At 45.4% G+C, this 23,072-nt stretch overlaps 1 protein-coding gene across 4 annotated transcripts in view; it reads left to right on the top strand.

The window, feature by feature from the left end:
- Window positions 1-19,053, top strand: part of WDPCP (WD repeat containing planar cell polarity effector) — a 158,301-nt gene extending 139,248 nt beyond the window's left edge. For 2 of the 4 annotated variants that reach the window (XM_054822410.1, XM_054822409.1), the window contains 4 exons: window positions 1,996-2,131; window positions 10,935-11,035; window positions 12,576-12,604; window positions 18,858-19,053. In XM_054822410.1, coding sequence (XP_054678385.1) covers window positions 1,996-2,131; window positions 10,935-11,035; window positions 12,576-12,604; window positions 18,858-18,908 — 317 coding nt within the window. In that variant the 3' untranslated portion in view covers window positions 18,909-19,053. Of the gene's footprint in view, window positions 1-1,995; window positions 2,132-10,934; window positions 11,036-11,966; window positions 12,536-12,575; window positions 12,605-12,664; window positions 13,312-18,857 lie in introns of those variants that run through there. The other 2 variants (XM_054822411.1, XM_054822408.1) reach the window with 2 other exon arrangements.
- The last annotated feature ends 4,019 nt before the right edge of the window (window positions 19,054-23,072 follow it).

Genomic DNA, 23,072 nt, shown 5'->3' with positions numbered 1-23,072 from the left:
TGAGAGGGCTGTGATTTATTCAGATCTGATTCTCAGCAGGTATGAGAAAATGCAAATTATTAGTATGGTGGAAAGAGATCAAGACAAAGCTGTCCCAATCCTGTTTTGTTTCCTTTCCTCAATACACACTCCTCTCTCAGCATCTCTCAGGATTTTATGTTCTGAAATACCGGGGTCAGCCTCAGGAGTGATGTCTAAGGAGAAGCCATGGACATCGTATATTGGTGACAGTCTGTAACTTTAAGGGAACAAATTATGTAGACCTTAGACATTACCGAGTAGGTGAAAAAAAGAAAAAGAAAAAAATAATTACACCAGCTTGACGCACACTGTACTTCTTAGCTTTGACATTTAGGAAACAAAGGTTTAACATTTCCCTCCTTAAAAGCTAAGGCCAAGCGAAGAGGGAGGCTCTTCAGGACCAAAGATTCAGTTCCCAGGTGGAAGCACGGTAGTGAGAGCTGTGTTCCCAAGCAGAGGCTATCAGAGTTTTCCCACGAGAGCTGTGGTGCATTTTGCCTACACACGCATCAACCGGAATTTTGTTTTAAGCCCTTTCCTAGAGTTCTTTACTCATATCAAAAGCAGTTTCTCCTCTGCCTTTTTAAGTTCTCCATATTGCTCCCCTCCTCTTGGGAGATCTTGCTCACTCTGCAACAGGCTCCAAGAAGACATCTCCAGAGAAACCTACTTGCCCTTGATTTGCATTTTCTAGACATAGAACATTGCTCATGTACCTCTTTTTCTCCCCTCCATTTTTCTTCTCTGGATTTTTTATTCAAGGTAGAGGAGAAGTTGCACCAGAGCCAGTTTATCTCCTTTATTTATTGCAACGTGGTGTGCTTGGAGGGGTGTTGCCCCTGACCGAGTTGGTTGTTTTCAGCCATTCTCCACATGTGGGAAGCGGCAGCACAGATGGAGAATATCAGTTACCTGAGAAAGCCAAATTGGTTGCCACACTTCACCCTCTCTCGCACCGCAAATGCTAATAGGTAGCATGAAGAGTAGAAATAGTCCGCAGCAATCTTACAGCATTAGCTTTTTAGGACTCAGAGATTCAGAAACGCTTACAAGTAGATTTGCCCTCCTAAGCTGGTGAGCATTCTGGGTCTCCGGCCAAAATGTAAACTAGCAGTATGGAAACGTATTATATTCTTCACACTGCCCATGGTGTTGCCATGGGTATCGTGCAGATTAGCTTATACAGGATCTGGGAAGGCAGAGAACAAGGGGAGAAAAACAGGATTAAAAAAGAAAAAACGCAAAAGGGTCTTATGATTTTGAGAAAAATCTTTTAAAGTCTTTATCTGTAACAGGATTTTTTTCCTTAATCCAAACTCTGCTAGCCTGGGGTTTGATTAATTTTTTTATTTATTTATTTTAAGTCTCACACCTAGAATATGAAATTCCTCCTCTATATTTTTAAGTGGTTTGGGTATTTTCAAACAATTTCCTTACCCAAAGGGCTCAGACTGGAACTTGGGAATTGGAGCCCTCTCCTTGACCTACTTGAAGACTTCAGGTCTTGATTGTGAACCAAAATATTTTGAAAAAAAAAGCTAAGGAAGTCTTTATTTTTAAAGGAAGGAGTTACACATAGCCTTGTGGGAGAACAGTCCAATTGATAAGACTGATCCGTATGGCAACAGTGAAATACTCACACGCAGCTGCCTTTGGCAGCCAGCTAGACCTTCTGTAGTTGACAATTTAGAGAAGACATTTCCTCCTCACTAGCTAAAGCCAACACACACTTACTCCCTCCCTTCCAAAAACTCTTGGACCTTTTATTGTTGCTGGTCATCAGCTACTTGGCCTTCTTTTCAAGGACAAAAGTCAAGGGTGAAAACTATAGAAGCATATGGTTTCCATTCATTTTGATCCATTACAAGAGAGGACACCCATGTCCTTAGCGACATCTGAGGCAAACAGTTGGCAACTTGATTGTTACACTTAAATTAAATAAGCCCAATATCATATCTTGATTCATCTTGACAGAACTTTTGGGGCAGTCAGACGAAGAAGACTCATCATGTGAAGCTTTCATTGACCGACCTTCTGAGTATGGAGAAGTGCATGACCCAGCTGCTCCTGGTCAAGCCGTCAGATCGCCAGCGCAGAGCTGCTCCCGCAGGTGAGCGGCACAGGAAAGGGGACACGGGCAACTTGTGTGTCTATCAAAGATGTTTCATAAGGCCAAGGAAAATTCTGTATTTCCATAACAGAAAATGGAAGGGAGGGGGGAACAAATAACTAAAATGCTTTTGAAATCTATGTTTGATATTCTGAACTTTCCTGACAACCTTGGTTGTCATTTGCATCATGACTGTAAACACAATAAAACATTAAGACACTAAGCAGGAACTAAGAAAAACTGGGAAGCCAGAAGGACGTGGCATGGACACGAAGCAATCTCCAGAAATAGACAGTTTGCAAGCATTTAACATCCGCTAGCACAACCATTTTCAAATTAAACCATTTGGGTAAATGCAACCTTCCTTGATGAATGTGCAGGAGAATGTATTTCTGCAATGGAAATGCAGCAAATTAACAGTTACAGGTGGTAAACATAACTTTTAAAAATCTTACATGATCTTTACAGATTTCTGTAAGCTCATCACTAGCCGGTGATCAAAATCCCTGGGATGATCTTTCAAGACTGCCCTCCTTCCAAAGTTGATTAAAACCTGGCACTTACCTATTGTGAGAGAAACAACAGGTCTGATGAGGGGGGTTTGTTCCAATGCTTTTGTTGCTAGTGAACTAGCATACCAACTTGCAATGGATGGGAAATTAGAATGAAACAGCTCTTCTGCAAAGATTAAAGAAGCATTTATTTCTCTTATTTTTCTTCATGCATTCTTGACAGAAAAGAAACAATTATTTGTTCCCAGTGAGTATATAGATGCACTTATTTTTATTTTCTATACCTATTGTAAGTAGGCACATTTTTAGTAAATCTAGTGTGAGTACAACGTTGAACTTCCACATTGACAAATGATCCTAAGCATTTGTATATAACTGTGCTGAACACTCTTCATGTGGCCAAGAAACACATTTCTTTCTCCTTCTGGAAATCTGTATATTACCTACTTTTCTGTCTTTCCTTACATGAAGAGATTGAGCTTTTGCAGTACCTGTTATACCAGTTGCACACCACTAGTGAAATATTCATTTTATACATAGCCTACAACTTTTAGGATACAGAACAATGTCTACAACTTTCAGAGATATCTAATGGATTTGGAGATGGGGCCTGCTTTTAAAAATACAGTACACACTCTGTCTTGAATGTCAGGATGGAGATAGCATCGTATTGATATGGGCAAATAATAAAGACGGTAAGATCATGCTGGAGACCGTATTGACTACAGAGGACTTTCCAAGTGCTCCAATAAAAGCAGTGCCTTTAACAGAGCACTAGAGCAGAGACTAATCCCAACATGCCTCTGATCCAAAGGTATAAACACGCTATCCTCCCTTCAGCTCACCTTTTCCCTTTCGGAGGTTGCTATGACTCACACGTCTCTGGCAGTCCTGCATCTGCCTTCGTCAGGCGTCTTGGGAGAGACATTTCAGAGTTCAACTTTACTCCTACTTCTGGGCTCCTTGGCTTAGACCACGTTCACCTGTGTCTGCCCAGGTGGGTCACCAAAAGTTTCTCAGCCTCACGAGTGGCTCCTTGCAATCACCAGAGCTGTATAAACTGCTGGGATTTCCCAGGCTTTTGTTTGCCTCTTGCCAGGTCGGTGAGTATAAAGCAAGCTTCTCACCCACACGACCAGCTCCTCTGCCTGCTGACACTCTGTGCTTGCAGCTGACCTCTCCCAGGAGAGCCCACAGTTTTTGGTTGCCTCTTGTGGAGCCGTGAAACAAAACTTCTCATGGCTCCCCTGGCTGGCTGCAGCCACTTGAAAGCCTATCAACATGAATTTGAGTTTTAAAGGCACTCCCTGTGACAACGCCAACAGGTTGGGAAGGTCACCTGCCAAGACCTCTTCTCTATGCTTTAAAAACCCCACAGACGGTTACGAGCATGTAACTGTGGCTTGTGTTTTGCCTCCAGTTTCACAGAGTTTATTTTCTATAATACATCTGCTGCCAAGTCTGCATCAGACTTCTTCATCAGAAGAAATTCGTGTAAAGAAAGGAAGGTTTTGAGTGTTGGGACCCTGCATAAATAGGAATGTTCTCAGTTTGCAGTCATTGCAGCATTTCATCTCTCTGGCCAAGATTGGAGCATTCGGCTATGATTAATTTAACAAGTCGAAATGCTGGATTCTGCACCTGGGACAGAGTAATGCTGGGCATAAGTATAAATTGGGAGAGGAGTGGTTGTAAAGCAGACCTGCAGAAAGGGATCTGGGGGTGCTGGTTGGCAGCAGGCTCAGTATGAGCCATCAGTGAGGGCAAACTGCATGCTGGGGTGCATCAAACAGAGCATGACCAGCCAGTCAAAAGAAGTGATTATCCTGCTGTATTCAGCGTTGGCGCAGCCTCACCTCGAGTACTGTGTGCAGTTCTGGGTCCCACAACATAAGAAGAATGTGAAGGTCCTTGAATGCGTTCAGCAGAGGACAACAAAGCTGGTACAAGGGCTAGAAGGAATGTCCTGTGAGGAGCAGCTAAGGACTCCGGGTTTGTCTAGTTTGGAGAAACAGAGGCTGAGGGGGCGACCTCATTGCTCTCTACAGCTTCCTGAGGAGGGGAAGTGGAGAGGGATATGCTGAGCTCTTCTCCCTGGGATCCAGTCATCGGACACATGGGAATGGTTCAAAGCTGTGCCAGGGAATGTTTAAGCTAGATGTTAGGAAGCATTTCTTTACCAAGAGGGTGTTCAAAACACTGAATCAGGCTTCTTAGAGAGGTGGTCAATGCCCCAAGCCTGTCAGTGTTTAAGAGGCATTTGGACAATGTCATTAATAACATGCTTTAACTTTTGGTCATCCCTGAAGTGGTCAGGCAGTTGGAATAGATGATCATTGTAGGTCTCTTCCAAATGAAACAGTCCTATCCTATCCTATCCTATCCTAGAGATTTGGCTGCCTAATCTAAGACTTCAGCAGAGGACATAGTTTATAATGGGTAGATGATTATGCATTTGAGGGAATTTCTTTAAATTGATCTGACATGTGAACCCAAAATTAAATCGTATTTGCTTTCTGCTGCCTCAGTGAATTCACTCAAAAAATGGCAACACCACCACCTTACTAAAACACAGTGAAGTTTATGAAATCACAGCTGTATAGTGCTTGCAGCTGAGCATCTTAGTAAGTGCACAGGAACATTATTATTCTAACCGATTTCCCACATCACAAATTCATATCTGACATTTCCACTGTCCACTTCTTCCCAGCCTCCAACCACTACCTGCAGTTACAAAATCAATAATCAGGACATATTCTCCCTCCTGTAAAGGCCCTTCATTGTTCGTTAGCTTGGTCATTTTTTGTTTCATTATTGACTTTCTCTATTTCTCATGCTGTTTAATGCTAGTGTTTGGTGTTTATGTATTCTGCTCACCAGAGATATAAATGTACATCCTGAATAATTTCCTATTTACTTCTGAAGTCTTTCCCCTCAAGAAAAACAAAAGAAGAAAATTCTGGTTTTGTAATAGATTTACTACTATTCTTCTCTGTTCCCTAACCCCATGCACAATACAGCCTCCTGTCTTGACCAAGTCACTTCAGCCACGCTTTATAAGTATTACTGTAGGCAACTTGTTGATTTACTTCCTCAGCACCATTTAAATCCATGAGATACTGTCTCTGAGGACTTGATTTGTAGTCTGGGGAGCAAGGTTAGTCTACAGCTTTTGTTTGCTTCGTTCCCCTGCGTGTTGGCGTACTGTAACTTCCTACAGCAGATACAGTCCTTTCTGGTAATGTGACAAGAATCAGCTCAGATCTGGACTCAGAATTGCTCCAAGCTTAACGTGAGGGAGTGTACTGCTGCTCTCTTTCAGACCTTCCAGATGTTTGCTAGTGCCAATGGTTCATTTCTGCTGTTAGCCATCACAGGTCCCTGCTGGGTCACAGACGTGAGCCAAAGCATCCTTGAAGTTGTGTCTCACTTAACAGCTGAATCTGCTTTGAGAAGAGGATTGGGCCAGATGACCTTCAGAGGTCCCTTCCAACCTAAGATCAATCTGTTCATTGCAAGTCATGCCTCAGTCTTCAGTGTCATTAGTCTTGCAATAAAGACCCTACAACCTTCTCCGTACAAGTAAATTGCAAGTCACACAAAGCCAGTAGCGCTGCTCATGTGCGCTTGGCCCGCATGAATTCAAGTGTACATGACAGTACTCCCAGGCTCTGCTGCCTTCGGTGTAGCAGTGGTTCCCCTAGTCTCTGTAGGACACCATGACGGGACTTTGCAGATGTTCAGCAAGAGTACTCAATGGCTGTTCTTTCTTCTTTCCCCGAGTCTTTTGTTGCCTGTCTTGACTTAACATCTTTGTACCAGCTAGTCCCACCAAATCAATGAAATCAACTGATCTACATTACTGCATTTCTAACACTACCATCCCTGTCAGACCCAGATACTGTCCCAAATCTATCTCTCACCCAAGTTTCTAGAAGCTTGTCTCCAGCACATACCCAGACTTCTTTCTTTCCTGTATTTCAACTTTGACAGAACCTTTGTTTTGGGACAGCTGAGGTGTATCTCATGATCTACACCTAGCCAGAAGCCCTGGGCAAGGGTCCTGTGAATACTAGTAGAAGATGTTTCTGTTTAACTTAATAAACCTTGTTACTGATGCCCTTCAGGGTGCCTCACATCTGCATATGTGTAACAGAAGCCTAGTTTTCAGGCTGCATGATTAACAAATCATTTCAATTAACTCTTCACATTATCATCTCCTTTGCTGCTCTGCCTAACAAGGAAAGCCATAGCCTGGGATCTAGATAGGGACAGAAAAGGGATAGAAGAGACTGGAACCAAAATGATCATTCATAAAATAGTCTCAAGGGTTTATTTCTCTGAGAACTTATTCTAGGCAAAATCTGGTTTCTCTTCTTGCGTTAAAGTTCAGAAAGCAGAGAACTTAGTTTGAGACTAAAGTATGTTTTACAGACAGAGAAAATCAGCTTAACTCCGTGACATTTTCTGAAAGTACCAATAATGTTTCAGTCAGTGGAGAACTGTAGTCAACTTTCCAAACCATGCACACACACACACATAGAGTAAGTTACGAGCAATAAAGATTTCAGGACAATGCTCCGGATAGAGGCATTTTATTTGCTGCATGTTTTTTTTTTTTCACTCTACAATGAACAGGACAGTTAAATACCACCAATGATGCACAGTCCAGTGAATAATTTTACAAGGCAAAGCTGTCATCTCTGGCTTATGTTTGCCATTGTCCATTGCCATTCTGTCCCTCCAAGTGTCAGATATGTTACAGCCTCTCTTGTCTTCTTTCTCATTATTCTCGTTATCTGTTTATGGAAACATTTTAATCAGCATCATCCTTTTGCTGCCTCTAAAATGGAAAAGATTCTCAAAAGGTATGGATACTGTTGTTCAGAGGACCAAGGTAATGTCCTGATCCTCTCAGCAACACATTAAAGGAACTGTGGGACAATTTATTTCTGGATGAGTCAACTAGTGAATGCCTGTGACCGTGCCAGGGTCCAGCACGTAAGAGTCAGCACAGAGCTATGGCTGCACTCACTCTTCTGCCATTGGCATTGGTAACTGCAGTGTGGGTTTGCTCCCCATCAGTGTGTCATTCTGTTTCCTTACCATAATGCAGGTGGATTTGAATATCTTGCATTTGTTGGTAGTGTCAGGATGTGTGTGAAGCTGGGTTGGGGGTTTTTTTTGTAGCTTTTTATCCATCTACCTTGTCCCCATCCCCCAAACCAGAGCAACTCCTATTTTAATTAGGATATCTCTTATTTTAATACAAGTGATTAGGATAGATGGCAAAAGTATATATCATCACAGTGATTTTATCATAAAACTTTTCTGTTGCTTATGTTCTTAAAAATGCACCTATTTCTACTGCTCTGCAGGGTTTTTATTTAAGCTCAGGAGCATGTTTGTACATTTTGAATCTGTGGCATCACTGATCAAACCTCAGGAAGCATTAAGAGAAAACTGCATGACAGTCTTTCATATCTGTATATGTTGGTTATTAAATCAGCATAAAAAGAAAGAATTAGAGTTATCCCACTGCATCCCTTTTTGTGTGTCACATAAAGAAAAAAACATTAAACGGATTTCTTACTCTTACTCCATTGTTTCATGCAATTAAACAAAATAAACATTCGTCACTGTTATGGCACTTCTTTATGTTCATTCACCGACAATTATTTTTTGAAAAAGTTCTCTTTAACCAGGAAGCAAACTTGGTCTTAAAATAACAGGAATATAGGCTGAGAAATACGGTCTGCCATGGGTCCGTACGTAATCCTACAAGCTGCTCTATCTGTCCTCGCAATTTTCAGTTCCAAAGTAACTCTATTAAGAGGCGTGCTGTGGGGATGTGGCAGTGTGTAGGAAATTCATCGTGGAGGTAGGATCCAGCAGCTCAGCAGCGCTAATCCTGCCCAGTTGCAGCAGCCTCTCTTCTCGTTCTTTGCCGTTGCTCAGCCCCGGTGAAGGCAACAGGAGCTTCACATGCATTGAGAACACAACAGCAGGCAAATATGCATGGCTCTGTGCGAAGTTGCACTCTCAATTTCTACATCTGTAAAACCGAGATAATATGTTACCAACCTCAAAGGGGTGTTGGGCAAATTAATTAGTCAACATGCGTATAGCACCTTGAAAACACAAAATTAACTCGTACTAGGCCATAAGTACCCGAGATACATCAAGGTGCGCTCTATGGCCTCTTGATTCCAGACAAAGGTCCTCTTGATTAAATTAGATTGCTAACGTATTACCGCGTTAGCTCACTTGAAGAAAGAAAAGTTTGAAAAAGCAATTTGGCTTCGTCACATGAGCAGCGTGTATACTTAATGGAAATTTTTCCAGCATTCACAAAACAATGAAAAATCAATAAAATGTCTGCCAACTGTTCCACTGAAAACATTTTATAATCTACAGTGCCGAGAATCCCGAGCCAAGATAAACCAGCGTTGCTGACAGAAAATACTGACAATTATTTTACATTGATTCAACTTGGCCCAGCCCAGACTGACCTTGTTTATTCATCTCAGTCTCTTAATTCATATTAACTTGGCATCAAAATGGGACATGTGGCATGTGGGCTGAAGACCCATTTCTGTATCTTAGACTCAGATAAATGTAGCACATTGAGTACTTCCAGTGCCTTGAGCTCTTAGGTAGATTTATATGCATTAGACAGAACTGGTTAAGTTCCTTTTATCCCCGCTGGGCTTTTCATGTCTGTTGACTGTAAAACTAGAAGCTTGGTAGAAGTAACATCTTCTAAGCCTTCGGATATACATGAAATCCTCCCAGTACTGGTCAATTTTAAAGACACATCCAAAGAGGATGGAGAGGTTTAAGCTCTTTTAAAACATAAAAATAGAAGGGTTATGGCAATTTGGCAGCCAAAAAAGCAATTTGCAGGTCTCGGCAGAATGTGAGGCTGCGTGTAAGAAAGCTGATCAAGACACTATGAAGGAGATAATGGGGTCGAAGAGCAGAAGAATCCCTCTGGTTTTGCAACCAACATAATCTGGTCTCCAGCGAAGTTTCTTAGTTTCTTTTGCTAAACCAATAAAGCTTAGCGTGATGGGAGAGTTGCATTACTGCAGCTTAAAAATGTCTCGGGAAAGCTGATGAGGAGAGTTGCTTTTAGTCGCTTTACAGATGCCCAGCTGCTTGCATAGCTATCCTCCGACTGGTAGCGTGAAGACAAAGGTGCAGGGAAAATCTGAGCTTTTTCTTTAATTATTTATGTTCTTGTCAGTAAGAAAGGTCTTTTTATGCCTGGAATGTATTATTTGTATTATCAAAGCTGAGTGAGATTTCACACTGTAGCAGTTAACAAATTGGGTGCCGCACAAAAGCATTCACATTTCAATTCACACAACTACACTGCTGTCATATCTGAAAGCCACTCTGAAGTAAAACACTACTTGAGTCAAACATGACTACATGCACAGAGGAGGAAAAGCCACCCAAATGAGGAGAATCCCCCCAAAAGAGTTTCCAGTTGGCCTGGCTTGAGAGGTTTAGTTTATTTTCTCTGTTCAACTCATTCTTGCCGAAGGCAATGCTCCCTTGGACTTCACCAGGCACTTGGCAATTTGCAAATGGGGGGACGAACGGCGAGTTGGCGAGCCAAGATAGCACAAGATAACCTCCAAATTTCCAGTTCCACTGCCTTGGGAATGGATTGCCTTTCCACACGCCTACATAGCAGAGATTAATGATGAGTGAAGAAACCGAGACTAGCAAAACCAAAAAAAAAAATCCATCTGCATTTTCCATAACACATAGCTGGTGTTTTCCTCCCCGTAGCTCCTATGCAACTTGGATTTCAGTGATGGAAGCGGTATTGAGACAGGGTTTAACTGCAAAAATCACAGAAAATCAGCACTGCCTTTTGAGTCTGACATCCTTCTCTCCCAGCATCCGCCTGACCACCCCTGTGCAGGGCTGTCGCAGCGCTAGGCGCCTGCTACGTGTGCTGCACATGCCCAGTCTGTCCTCCTTAACAAAACTTTAATTGCTCAAAAAAACACCAGCTTTACACCACATCTTTGAATGACAGGAAGGTGCTGGAGCGACTGCATGGCCAAATGAATGATCCTAGTGACACTCAGTCAACAAACATACTGGCATCTGATAAAAAAGAGCTACAGTTTGTAGCCAGGGAATTACACAGGCTGCTGTGTACTTGAAAAGATAGAAAACAAACGAAACAGCTTTGCTCTGCTATGCAGCGTCTCCCCAACTCTCCAGTCCTTGCTCCCTCCCCTCCTATCACTTCTGTTTTGTTTTCAAAGACCCACCAGCCGCAGACAGGCAGAAGACACCGAGCATAAGCCCGGAGCAGATGGCCGCACCACCTCCCTGATGGAGAAACTCTTTTCCAGCAGCCAGGAAGGTAAGCAAACGAGTTGCTTTCAAATATGGACAAGGGGATGAAGCTAGAAATAATGGTTATTGATATCTTGAAAAAGAACTTGGATCTAGGAAGAAAAATAAGGCAGTGTCATTGCAGCATGAGCTTGTTTTGTGTATACTTAGCAGGGAGAGGCATGAGGACTCAGCTACTGGCTCTCACAACATAGAATAAATATTCTGATCATATGAATATCCTTATCTTGCAGTGCTATTAATGATTTAACAAAGACAGGCAAAGTGTTTATTAGTTTCAGTTGTTAATGCTCTCTTATTCGGTGTGCAATGGCCAGGTCCTCCACAGCAGAGCTTCACCAGTTACATGGTCTGTGAAGCAGCATTTTACACTACTTCTGCAGGGGGGTCTGGAGTAAATGGACACAGCTATCTTTTCAGTATCTCCATCATAGCACGTTCAAAGTAGTGCAATGGTATAATAGAGGAGCAGTCTGGCACGAGAAAGTCATGGTTAAAGAATCATCCTGTGAAGTGAGCCAGGCAGGAATACGTAAGAGTATTTGCACAAGGGGTGAGACGAGGATTTTTACCTTCTGGCTTGTCCAGGTGTCCCATCACTATACTGGCAGGTATGTAGGAACTGAGCCTACGTACACTCAGGCACACTGACACAGAAAGTCAAGGCGTAACTGGTTCCTATAGCCACAACTGAAACAGATAGTTTCAAACAAGCCATCTACGGGTGTGCTTCCACACTACAGTGAAGCTGAGCTAGCAGCTTGCCACCATCGAAACGGGCAGGTCCTGCTTCCCCCTCACCGCCGCCTTCTGCCCACATGTATGGGATCACACAGGGGGCTGCTGGCATATTAACCCAAGTTAAAAAAAAATATTTGTTTTCTCTCCCGTGGGCTTTTGTCCATCCTCTGAACCAAACTGCATTGCCTGGGGATCAGAAGACACCACAGGCAGCACCAAGCGAGGGGCAGAAGCACATTGCCTGCAGCAGGACTTCTTTTTGATGTTGGCAGCTGTTAATTCAGCTCAAGCTGTAACACGAAGCCTCATCCTCAAGCACCTCCAGCAGCAACCTGACAGCAAAACCCTCCCGAGACACAAGATGAACGCTTGGGCAGGCAGCCCACACCAAGCTCCACCACCCTACAGCTACCTCGGCACAGGCAGAGAGGAGTGCTGCAGCCACGGCTGTGTCACCATGCGTGCATCCCACTCCTGCAACGGCTTGCTACTGAGACAGGATGATGTGGGAACCCCGATCTATCGCTGGCCTTGCATCTCCACACTGCTTTATCCACAAAAATCACAGTTGCTTTAACTTGGTGTATCATTTGAGGGAATAGACATATCCTACGTGTATAGACTTGTATAAGCAATATATTAAATATTTTAATTCATCCATTGAATAACAGGATATAAAATAGCTGTGTCCTATCAAAAAATGAAAGAGTTACCTAACACCATACCCTTGTTTGTTTGGGTTTTTCAGTGAGTTCAACGGAATGTAAATAACATGGTGCTTTTTTTTGCTTTTTTTTTTTTTGAAGGAAATTTGAGAGCAGTTCCTACAGAGCAGGTAATGCATTTCTGATTTATTTTTTTATTTCTGCTTATTATTATTTACTCTATTTTGCAGCTTCCTGAAACTCCCCAAGCCTGTCCCTGCAAGCTGTCTGCCTGCAGGGCTCTCGCTGAAATTGGTAGAAATGCTCCTATACCACACTGCTAGAGTGGGGCTTCGTCTGCGGCTTTGAATTGAGCGCAGCACATAAAAGTCAAAAATTATTATTATCCAATGCCTGTTGGATGGGACCTAAGAAAGAACTTATTGTCCTCCATCCATGTTCATCTTACACAGACTAGCCAGCGTATTGGTGCTTTCAAGAGTGAGACCACAGTAAAGAGGAGTGAAATACTACCCTATGGTTTCATGATCGCTTTAAGCTGATTTAACTGCAAGGTGCTGCCAAAAAAGGTGGACCGGCCCTTCCCCTGCCACCAGCCTCCAGTCCTCTGTCCTCCTCCCTCTCCCATGCTGGCTCGGGTGCTCGCACACTTCCAGCCTGTGAGAAGCTCACTGGGGCAGGAGAGGAGAAGACCTCCCCATGGCCAGGGAGACCCTACCCTCGTCCCCCAAATCCTTCAGCTACCCTGCCATGTCCAATGGGGACAGTCCCTCCCAGACTGCTTTGGTGCCCCAGGTGGTTGGGTGTCGGGGCGGGGGGTGCGCATATAGAGCATATACATAGGGCGATCCTGTCTCCAGAGCTGATGAGTCAGCAGCGTGCAGCACCAACGCACTTCTTCAGTTCTACTTTAAAGGAAAAAAATAATAAAATAAAATAAAATAAAATAAAATAAAATAAAATAATAAAATAAAATAAAATCTGTCTCACAGCAGCATGGTGAACATACAGGAGTGCTTGTATTTTAGCCTCCTCCCAATTACAGTTCTGGTTGAAACTTTTATTTTTGAGTCCAAAGTATTCAATGTTTGGCCTCAGTACAAACAGATCATTAAAAAAAAAAAAAAGACAAGAAGAGAAAGGAAACATTTCAACCTCCCAGCAGAGCAGGATGGCACTTATTTATTTCTTTCATTACAAAACCAGCCCGTGCCAAGTAAATTCGTGCTCTAAGAGCTGTTCTACCAGTCCCGAAGTGCTGGAGAACAACACGCGCTGGCCCCACCTCTGCAGTCTCCCATGGGCCCCTGCGCATTTTCCCTGGGTGGAGGATGGGGAAAGGCTGGGGAGCAGGTGACAGAGTTTGCCATGCCAGGGTCGCACTGGTGGGAAATCCCCATACTCAAAATATGTCCCTGGTGGCCTTTTGATGGCTTCGGTGGCCTCGGGAACAGAGTAAAGTAAAATATAGCTGCAGTGACAGTCTGGAGACACTGGTGGGATTCCTGGATTTGCAGCTGGGTTATCCAGCAGTTAACTGCTCCTTCCCTGAGCTGCGTGTAAGATGCTCCTTGCCCCCATGTAAGTGGCTGAATTAATAAACTGAGAAGTTCATTGAAAGCTCTGGACTATCACAATAAAATCCACAAGCACAAACTCTGTATAATGGGAGTGACGTAAAGAACAAAACTTTCCCATCACATCTTTAAGGATTTACACAAAGGAGCTGTTAAAGCATCCTTTGGTTCCAAAAAGTTACTGCAGCTGAGCGGTCACCATTGCTAAAAGCTGGTGGGTCAAAGTGTGACCTCTGCAACCTCGTTGGAGGTGCCCTGATTTCACCACACATCCCAGAGCTGCCTGTGCACAGGAAAATGGGGCACCTCTGTCCTGCTGAGCTGCTCTGCTTCTCGCAGGACCCAGGGAAGGGAGGTGCGGTGCTGTTGGAGGCAGCAGCTCTGGCAAGCGCTTGGGCTGCAGAGGGAAATGACTCGCTGGGTAAGAGGGAGCCTGTTGTGCAGGCCAGGTTTTTTCGGAATAGAAAAGCCATCCACACAACACTAACTTTGCACTTCTGTGAATATGTTTCCAACACCATTCTGTCCTGACTTTTAATACCATGTGGAAATTTGGAAGTCTTGCAGCAATTGGTTACCAATGCAGGAACCAGCACCCAGCAAATCAGAGCAGCTCCTTTCTAACTGGACTGACCTCTGGCTTTAGTTCAACCCATCCCAAATCCAACCCAAACCCACCACCACCACCAGCTCTACACCCGGACACAGCCACCAGTCCTGCTCCATCAGTGCCAGCATTTGATAGACAGCCCATCCCCGAGGTCCTGCTTTCACCCTCCCGCTCCCCCAGGCTGGCGTCCCTCCACCACCACTTCCTGCACGTTGCTTCAGAGGGAGCCCTCACAATACCGGGCTCAGTGCCACGCAAGGGGAGCACACCCAAAACCCAGCCCTTCTTGCACAGTCAATTCTGCAGGAAGATGTCTGCAGCTGCGAGCCGGAAGATTTTCTTTGCTCCCCTTCACCAGTTCATTGGCGAAAGGCTGGAGCCAGAAGTGACCTATGCCCAGTGCAAATGGCCATGGAGGCCTCAGTGTGGACGTATCCAACATGGACCCTACCATTGTAGGTGCATCGTAATATGCGTCGTCTTCGCTTGCTGCCACTCTCAGCTATGAGGAAGCTTCTCCTCCCTGAAACTGTGAAAGATCGTGCAACAAAATGTTCCCAGTCACCTGGCAGAGCAGCTGGCTGTCACACAGCCAAACAATGCTCAAGCAGTTGAACGAGACTTGTTTTCCAGAGGAAAGCCTTAGCCCTATAGCATGCGGCTCAGAGGCAAGACCATGCTACCGCAGGGACCACCCATGTCCCCTCAGCAGTGCCGGTGGCTTTGTGCTAGCACAAGGCACGTGTGTCCCCACTGCAGCCCCTTGGGGCACGGGTGATGATGGGCGAGGACTGTCGCGGCGGTCTCAGCTCGCAGGTAGGACAAACGCAGAGCAGGTGGCTTTGCCCAGAGGGTTTGGGACCAGCGCTGCCCAGAGGATCCCATCACTGGGGCAAAGGTGGGGATGGCATAGGCAGTTGCCGGAGAAATGAGGATAAGCTGCAGTTTTTCTTGCCTTATGCATGGCTCGGCTGGGTTATGGCTCTTTAAGCAAATCAGAAGTGAGCATCCCATCTGCAATATGTGGTGGGGTCAGGATTTGGTGTTCATGTTCAGTCCTGTCTTCTGGGAAAGGCTGGAGATGGGATGGGGGTAGCCTCAAGGGCCGTGCTGCTCAAGACCCAGCCTACTCTTGCTGCTTTGAGCAAAGTGATCTCCAGAGGTCCCTCTGGCCTGTGTTATTCTGGGATTTGATAATCTTGAGGAAACTATGTATGTTAGTTCAAAGAATCTCCATTTAGCAGCACCCAGCCTCAGATGAGCAAAACTAAGCCTGCAAAGACCCTGATCACCAACCTCAGTACAAATTAAACTCTTTGGAAAATGTGAATCTCGACCGCTCTGTCATTTCTGGGCTGAAGACTCATCTCATTTAGAGTAACTTAACATGCTGAAGCCAATGGTGTCATATGGCTACCAAATGGTTGTTTTAATGTAGTCTCACTCAGCTAAATACCTATCAGCTGGACTGGTTCTGTATGATGCTCTCCAAGGGAACCAAGACATTTCCAGTGAAAGGGAGCAGTACCTATAGATCCTAACAACAGGCATGTCCTTCCACATAGCCATTCCTGCAGCCTGGAATAGGGCAGCCTCCGCCTGAAAAAACAGGTGTTTAAAATAATTCCTCGTGGCTCCTTCATTTATTCCTCTCTCTTTCCCACTCTCATCCCTTCCCACCTTCATTGTGCCCTTGAGAATAATGCCCAGGAGATAAAGCCTCCTGGGAGCGATACGGCAGCATGGGGAAGAGGTTTCCCTGTATTTCCTGCTCCAGGAGACTAAAGGGATCTTCCGTTCTGCCTCAGACCTGGGGAGACCAAGCAAACCACTGCCTCCATCCTGTTATCCCTGCAGGTCCCATATGGCTTAGTGACTTTTCAATTACAGGGTGTGCCTTCCTGTACCGCTCCTCCCTTCGCCTGCCAGAGACGGACCACATCATTACCATGCAAAGCCCCACGATCTGAACTCTCCAGGGCACAAGTGGATGCTCTCCTGTCAGGATATTCATGTTTTCCTGCTCTGGATGACTAGCTGCTCATTACCATAGGCAGCAGCACTGCAACGCTGGCTTCCCCTGTTCCTGGACAGCCCTCTTCCTGTGCTGTGAAAATCAACTCATCAAATTATTACAGCTTCTTTTATTGCTGGGGAGCTACATCAGAAAAGATGCAGATGTCAGAAGAGGGTTCTAGTCATTATTGGTCTTCGGCCTTTGATTAACATTAAACACCTCTACAAGCTTGATGCGACATCACCAACTTCCCACGCGACACTGCCAACTCTGCTTTAGTGTGACCAGAGAAGTTTGCAAATAGTTTTTTTTTTTTTTCAAAGGTATTTTAAAACAAAAGCAACTAGGTAGGTCTGCAGAGCTGGGTTCTTGTTAACCTCTCCCCAGACAAAAGGCACAAATCACGAATCACAAATCCCAGGTCAAATACCTATCTGATGCACTCGGGACCCTGAGCCTTGAACAACAAGCACTAACCCAAACAACCTTGAACTCTAAATGATCAAACATGATGTGTTTTTTTTTCTCCAGTCTGCATTCACCTTCCCAGCTGTTCCCTTGATGCTCAGAGCAAGCACCAGCAGAAACCCTCTGCATCAGGCACTGACGCAGCTCTAGGGGAAAAAAGAGACACCCCTTACCTTCAGCAGCTGATGCTTCCCAAGGCTTTACTGCTGTGGCTGCCCAGCAAAAAAATTCTTTTGTACTTTTTGGAGCCTCCAACAAATACCGTTCAGAGAGCAAAGAGAGCCCACAGAAAGCTTGCAGCCACCCAAAAACCAAGGCACATACACACAGACACCCCATGAGCCCTACTACTGAGTAAGGCAATTCATAAGCTCCTTGAAGACACCTGCCTAAGCAGTTGTCTTGGCAGTGAAGCTGGGCTTTGAGTTTCAACACTGAAATAACCCCAGTGGAGTCTGGGATGCAAGCGCCGGTTTGGATGGGATGTTGGAGTCGCTTTCTCGTCATCTTCAAACCATCTCCGCAAATTAACGGGGGTTATATTGTGGCAGGGCCACCTCCCGTTGTCTCCCCGCAAGGGCAGTGCCAAGCGGCGGGCTGGACACAAAACTCAGTGTCCGCACAGTGCTCGTTTTGAGCTGTCGCACTTGTACTGCTCCCTCTACACTGAGGTAGGGAGGTTGTACGCGGGAATGCTGTTTCAGAGGGTGATCTCTATCTCTGTGGTGAAATGCACATGCCATGAGATGGAGCTGCTGCTCTGGTAAAGGTTCCTTATGAAGCTGCAAGTGTTAGGGGAATTTTTTTTTCCTCTTTCCTGAAGTCAAGGAGCGGGGAGTCACTCACACGAGTCCGTCTGCCCTCGCCAGTGCTCCTGCAGCCTGACACAGCCCTGACAGCCACCTCCTGGGGCTGAGCCCATCCCCTCTTCCCACGCCAGCCAGTGTCTCTTGCCCTCCGAGACAGGACAAACACACGTTTCCCTTTGTTTTCAGCTCCACGCCTAGGTTTTTTTCTTTGCATCGTGAAGCGCTGGCTACTCATCTGTAATTCAAAAGCAAGCAATGACTCACTAGACTACAGCACTTTCCAAGGCAAAGTATTTCACGCATTTTACAGGCACGTTAGCCCATGTTATGAAATAACCTCTATTTGTGCCACATAGTCTCCCCACCGTCATATCCTTTGCAAAACCGGAGTGCTGGGGGTTCCACCCTGCACAGGCACTGAGCGCAGAAAGGGGATTCGTGCTTAAATCACGTATTTGCATTGTATGAGCAATGCAAAATGCCATCCCCGCATAACTTTGAAAACCTGGCTTGCTACCCGCTGGCATTAACCCAGCCTTGTGGTGTTCACAGTATGTTTTAATTAAAAGGTAACAAAAAATCTAAAGTTTCACTTTTGCCAATAAGCTTCCAGGCACTGGGGCAGGGGGCTCAAAGGCAGGTGGAGCCTCAACTCCCAGCCCCTTGCATCCCCACCCCGTGTCCACCTGGAGCTGCAGCCCCTGGTTTCCCCAAGGGCAGCGGAGAAGAGGGGTTGCAAGGGGGCCTAAAAAAGGACCAAGTTCCTTACCTAGCATGACGAGGCAGTCTCCACCGCTTTAGGGCTGCATGCTCCATTCACAGGCCAAACTGAGACAGAGTCTGCAATTGTCTTTTCTCCCTGGGTTGGGATGGTGTTTCCAATAACCATGCAAGGTTCCCATTCCTCATTGCATGTCCCTGCCTGTCTTTCCCCTGCCACAGGAGACCGGAGACAGTGGGGCTCTCAAAGTCGTGCACTTCGGGCTGGTGTGACTGAGCGTGTGATCCTCTTCGCTGCCAAAGCAAAGGGGAAACCTTGCTGAGGTGGCAAGGCGCGCAGAAAGTCCTTTGGCAAAATTCCAGCCATCCCTGGATCCAACCACCAGCAGAAGATGAAGTACCAGGCTTATAAAAAGTGCTGCCTGAAGACCTCCAAATTATTCCTGGATTAGCACGAATGTGTCCGTGCACAGACTGCCCCGTGTTTGCTTATGGAAGACAATTTGGTGACATTTTCATCATGTAATTCAAAGACACTAAAAAAAAAGCGAGCATTTGCAGATCCACATTTACCATACATACACCACACTGAAAAATTTTTTGGGGGTGGTAGTTATTGGAAGAATCCATAAACTTCTCAGGGGACAGTCTGTAATTCTCTATGCATTATATATTTTAACAATCTTCACTTGGAAGCAGATTTGAATTTCCACTTAAGGCTCTGAAAATCGTCCTATTGAGATACCAGCAGATAAAATCTTCACTCAGGATACCTCTGTGAAAGAGCAGCCTTTCACAGTCGGCAGCATTTTTCGAAGAATGCTCTCAATTTTCATATCTAGATATATCATCTTAGTTGAATAACCATTATTTTGCCTTGAAAAAAAGACGTGGAGGCTCTTAAACATCATTCCATTGGAGTCCAGATTTTAATCTGCTGCCTCTAACCACGAAGAGAAAATGCACTGAGAAGGTAAAGTAACCTGTTTCAGCCCTCTAGGTTTTTTGTGACAGTGAAGAGAGAGGCAAGCATCGTCGCAGGTATTTCTTCCCACCATTTGATCAGGTGCAGTGTGTATGGATGCAGATTTTTGTGCTCTACTGTAAGCACGTGTGGGTTAAGCTTGATCTTTTTGGGATCTTTTTTTTTTGCATGGTTGCAACCCAAAGCTGGCGAGCGAACTTCTTGAAATTGGTTTTGTATGATGAACAAATATGTACGATGAATGAACTGAAAATAAAAGCACAGTGTAAAAAAAAACCCAACAAACCCAAAAATAAAAGAAAAAACCCACAATCCATTAGAAATATTTTATTAATAAAAAGTCTGCATTTACCAAAATAAAATATTTGTGCTCACTGTTGGTCAGCCATTTTCCCCTACGAGCCAAAATCTGGCCGAATTTCTGTTGCATGACGGGCAATTTTGATCACATCAGAAAAACTCCCAGCCAATTTCAGCACTTTATCTGAATCGGCGCCTTTCCATGAGTATATTTGAAGGAGACTTTTTCCTTTGCAGTTTGAAGGGAGTGAACCGGCTGCAACGTGTAGGTTTTTGTACACTCAACAGGGAAAAATTAATAAAGAGAGCTTTGAAACAGAGCAGGCTGCTGCATTGCCTCCCCGCGCAGAGCCGTGCCTGTAATGGCTGTGCTTCGCACGGCACTTGGAGGGGAGCGCGCCTTTAATGTCCTATAGATTTGAATTTAATTTCTGAAATACACACGGTGCAACGACGGACCACAGCGATCGCGTGCTTGTTCTGCATAAGACGCTGCGATGCGTTGCTTCGCCGTACAGCTATTTTGCTGAATTGCAGCCATATTTCTGTCAGTACAAGTGATGGTCTATATGAGGGATTAATCTGACACCAGACAGTGATTCTTAATCCTCCAGTATATCATAATCTATTTACTTTGCATGCTAAGAGGATTTCAGCTTAAAAATATACAGGAAGTGATACTAGAAATGTACATAAGATCCAGAATGCTGTTTCCTAAAATCGCAGTTTTTCATTATGAGGAAAAAAAAAAAAATCCTCTCATGGCTTTCTTGGAAAAGTCCTGTCTGTCCTGGAGAAAAAAAAAAAAGTGTTGACTAGGGATTTAACTGGAAATAGGCATATGTTTTCCTTTAGGCTTCAGCCCTCTGACCATTTTCACCCTCCTCCTTCCCCGCAGCTTTTTGTGCTCAACCATATAACATGAAAGAAGAGCGCTCCAGTATAGCAGGTTCCTCGGCTGGGAGTTATACCGGCAGATTTTTATTGACAAATTCAAACCAGGTTTGAACCAATGTGGGATTTTATGTGCATTAATTGCTACTCCAAGTGCATGAATTAGCAGTGACTGGCTAACATAGAGGTCAACAGAGGGAAAACCACAAATGGTCGGGTGCGATGGCTCCTTATTTAGCTGTAATCATCTGTTTTCTTTGCGCCCTGCCAGAAAGACTGTCTACAAAATAACTGTAATAAGTCGTGTTAGTGAGTACATCTCCTGAAACTTAATTTATAATTATAATTTTTAAATAATTTAATTCATGCTCAGCCCTGACACTTTGCATCCCCAAAGCACGTCCTGCACCCGAACCGGCCGGCAGCCACCCCAGCTGGCAGCAGCCCTGCTCAGCCTCTGCCCACCTCTGCATGGCCAGGCACTGCTCAGGGCGTTCAAATCATTGCAGCTCCCTGCCACATGCGGAGGGTTTAAAAGCAAAGCTTTCCAAGCGGGGATTCTACTCAGAGCAAATACTCTGATAACAGCAAATATATCATAAATTGTTTCAGGTCCATGAAGCACCAAGCATAAAAATCAACACCAGCCCAAGCTGGGTAGTATTCGCCCCCTCTGCCCCTCTTTCCTCCCGCCCAGTCCTGGCCCTTGACTTACAGGCAAGAAAGCACCACATGCCTTCGGAGCAGGCGCGCACATGCGGAGGCAGCTGCCGGTGCTCGGGAGAGAGGCAGGAGCTTCACCAGGCTTGTGCTGGGTAACTCGGCTTCTTGACACCGTGGCACCAACCCCTGGGCCGCTGGCAGCACCGTGGTCCAGCAGCAAATGCTATTTAAAAATAAAAAAAAATACTAATAGTAGCCATGCACGTAGCAGCCTTCTTGCTTGAGACGTGAGACATGGTGTCACTGAGGCAGCTGTTTCACAACCTGGCTGCCCAAAAAAGCCCTGCGATCCTGGATCCGGGCACCCGGCAGCCAGTGGTGTGGCGGCAGCAGCATGCCACTTTACCTGCCAAGACTTGTGCTTGGGGTGGCAGTGCCTGTTTGAGCCTCAGGGAAGCCCTTGGTGGGAGAGGTTTGCTCCGCCACCCAAGCCCGAGCGGTCCAGGTGTGCTGTCGGCAAAATGGCAGGGTGGTAGGGACCACCAAACCCGGGCAGGACCCTCCCCAGCCCATGCTCACCCACCAATGGGTGCAAGTCACATCTCGCCTGCCCTGCTGGCACCGACCCACGGGCAGCGGAGGGAGGACAGGGCCTGACCACACAGTTTGCCGGCAGGCATTGCACTGGTTAGTCACCACACCATAAAAAATACGCAGTTTTAGTTGTTTTCCAGCAAACCGGCTGTTCCCACTGTAGTGGTGCTCGTCAGCCTTCAAAGAAACTCCAGGGCTGGGAGAAACGCAAAGAAAAAAAAAAAAAAAAATGAAGCCAGCCATTGAGGGCAAAGCCATTATTTGATGTGATCAGAAAAAGGTCTCCTCTGGGTCCCGCCACCAACCAGGCTCAGCAACCAGCCCTGCTGCCATGCTCCGGGTCTGCACGAATGGGACTGGAAAATGCCCACAGCCCAAATTGTGCTGGAGAGAAGCCACTGGGCTACAGCACTGGGAGCTGCTGGGTGCCCCAATTGGGGGGGGGGGGGATTGCCCTGAGGGACACAGGTACCCCTTAGATACCCAAACCCTGAAGCAGATCTTGGACTCAGCCGCACTGTGAAATGGTGGATGAAGAGGTTTAGGACCATGTCACGGAACCCAAGGGAGCAAAATTCAATCTCCCCTCCCATATGTGTCTCTCAGCAGCACTGATTTACTGAGTTATAATAAACCACATTTTTTGCAGAATGATAGAATCATTTAGGTTGGAAAAGACCTTTAAGATCATTGAGTCCAACCCTAAACCTAACACTGCCAAGTCCAACCACTAAACCATGTCCTTAAGTACCACATCTTTTACGGAAGAGGAAGTGTGTGTGTGTGTGTGTGTGGGGGGGTATTATACACGTACTGGCTCTTGTCTCTCAGGTTCTCACTTTGGTTCACTTTGTATCCAGCACGGATTTATTTATTTTACAGCTCCAGGAGGGCCGTGATAACTTTTTCCCTTTAAAAAAAGAGCTTGGGAATACATAAGCTGGTGGCAGCCAGACCCAGCACGCGTGGTCCTCCCTCAAACTGTCAGTACAGCCACCCTT

This window comes from Grus americana, chromosome 3 (genome assembly GCF_028858705.1).
Source record: "Grus americana isolate bGruAme1 chromosome 3, bGruAme1.mat, whole genome shotgun sequence".
Lineage (NCBI taxonomy): Eukaryota > Metazoa > Chordata > Aves > Gruiformes > Gruidae > Grus > Grus americana.
Note: the sequence above shows the minus strand (reverse complement) of the source record. Positions and strands in the feature narration are given on the sequence as shown.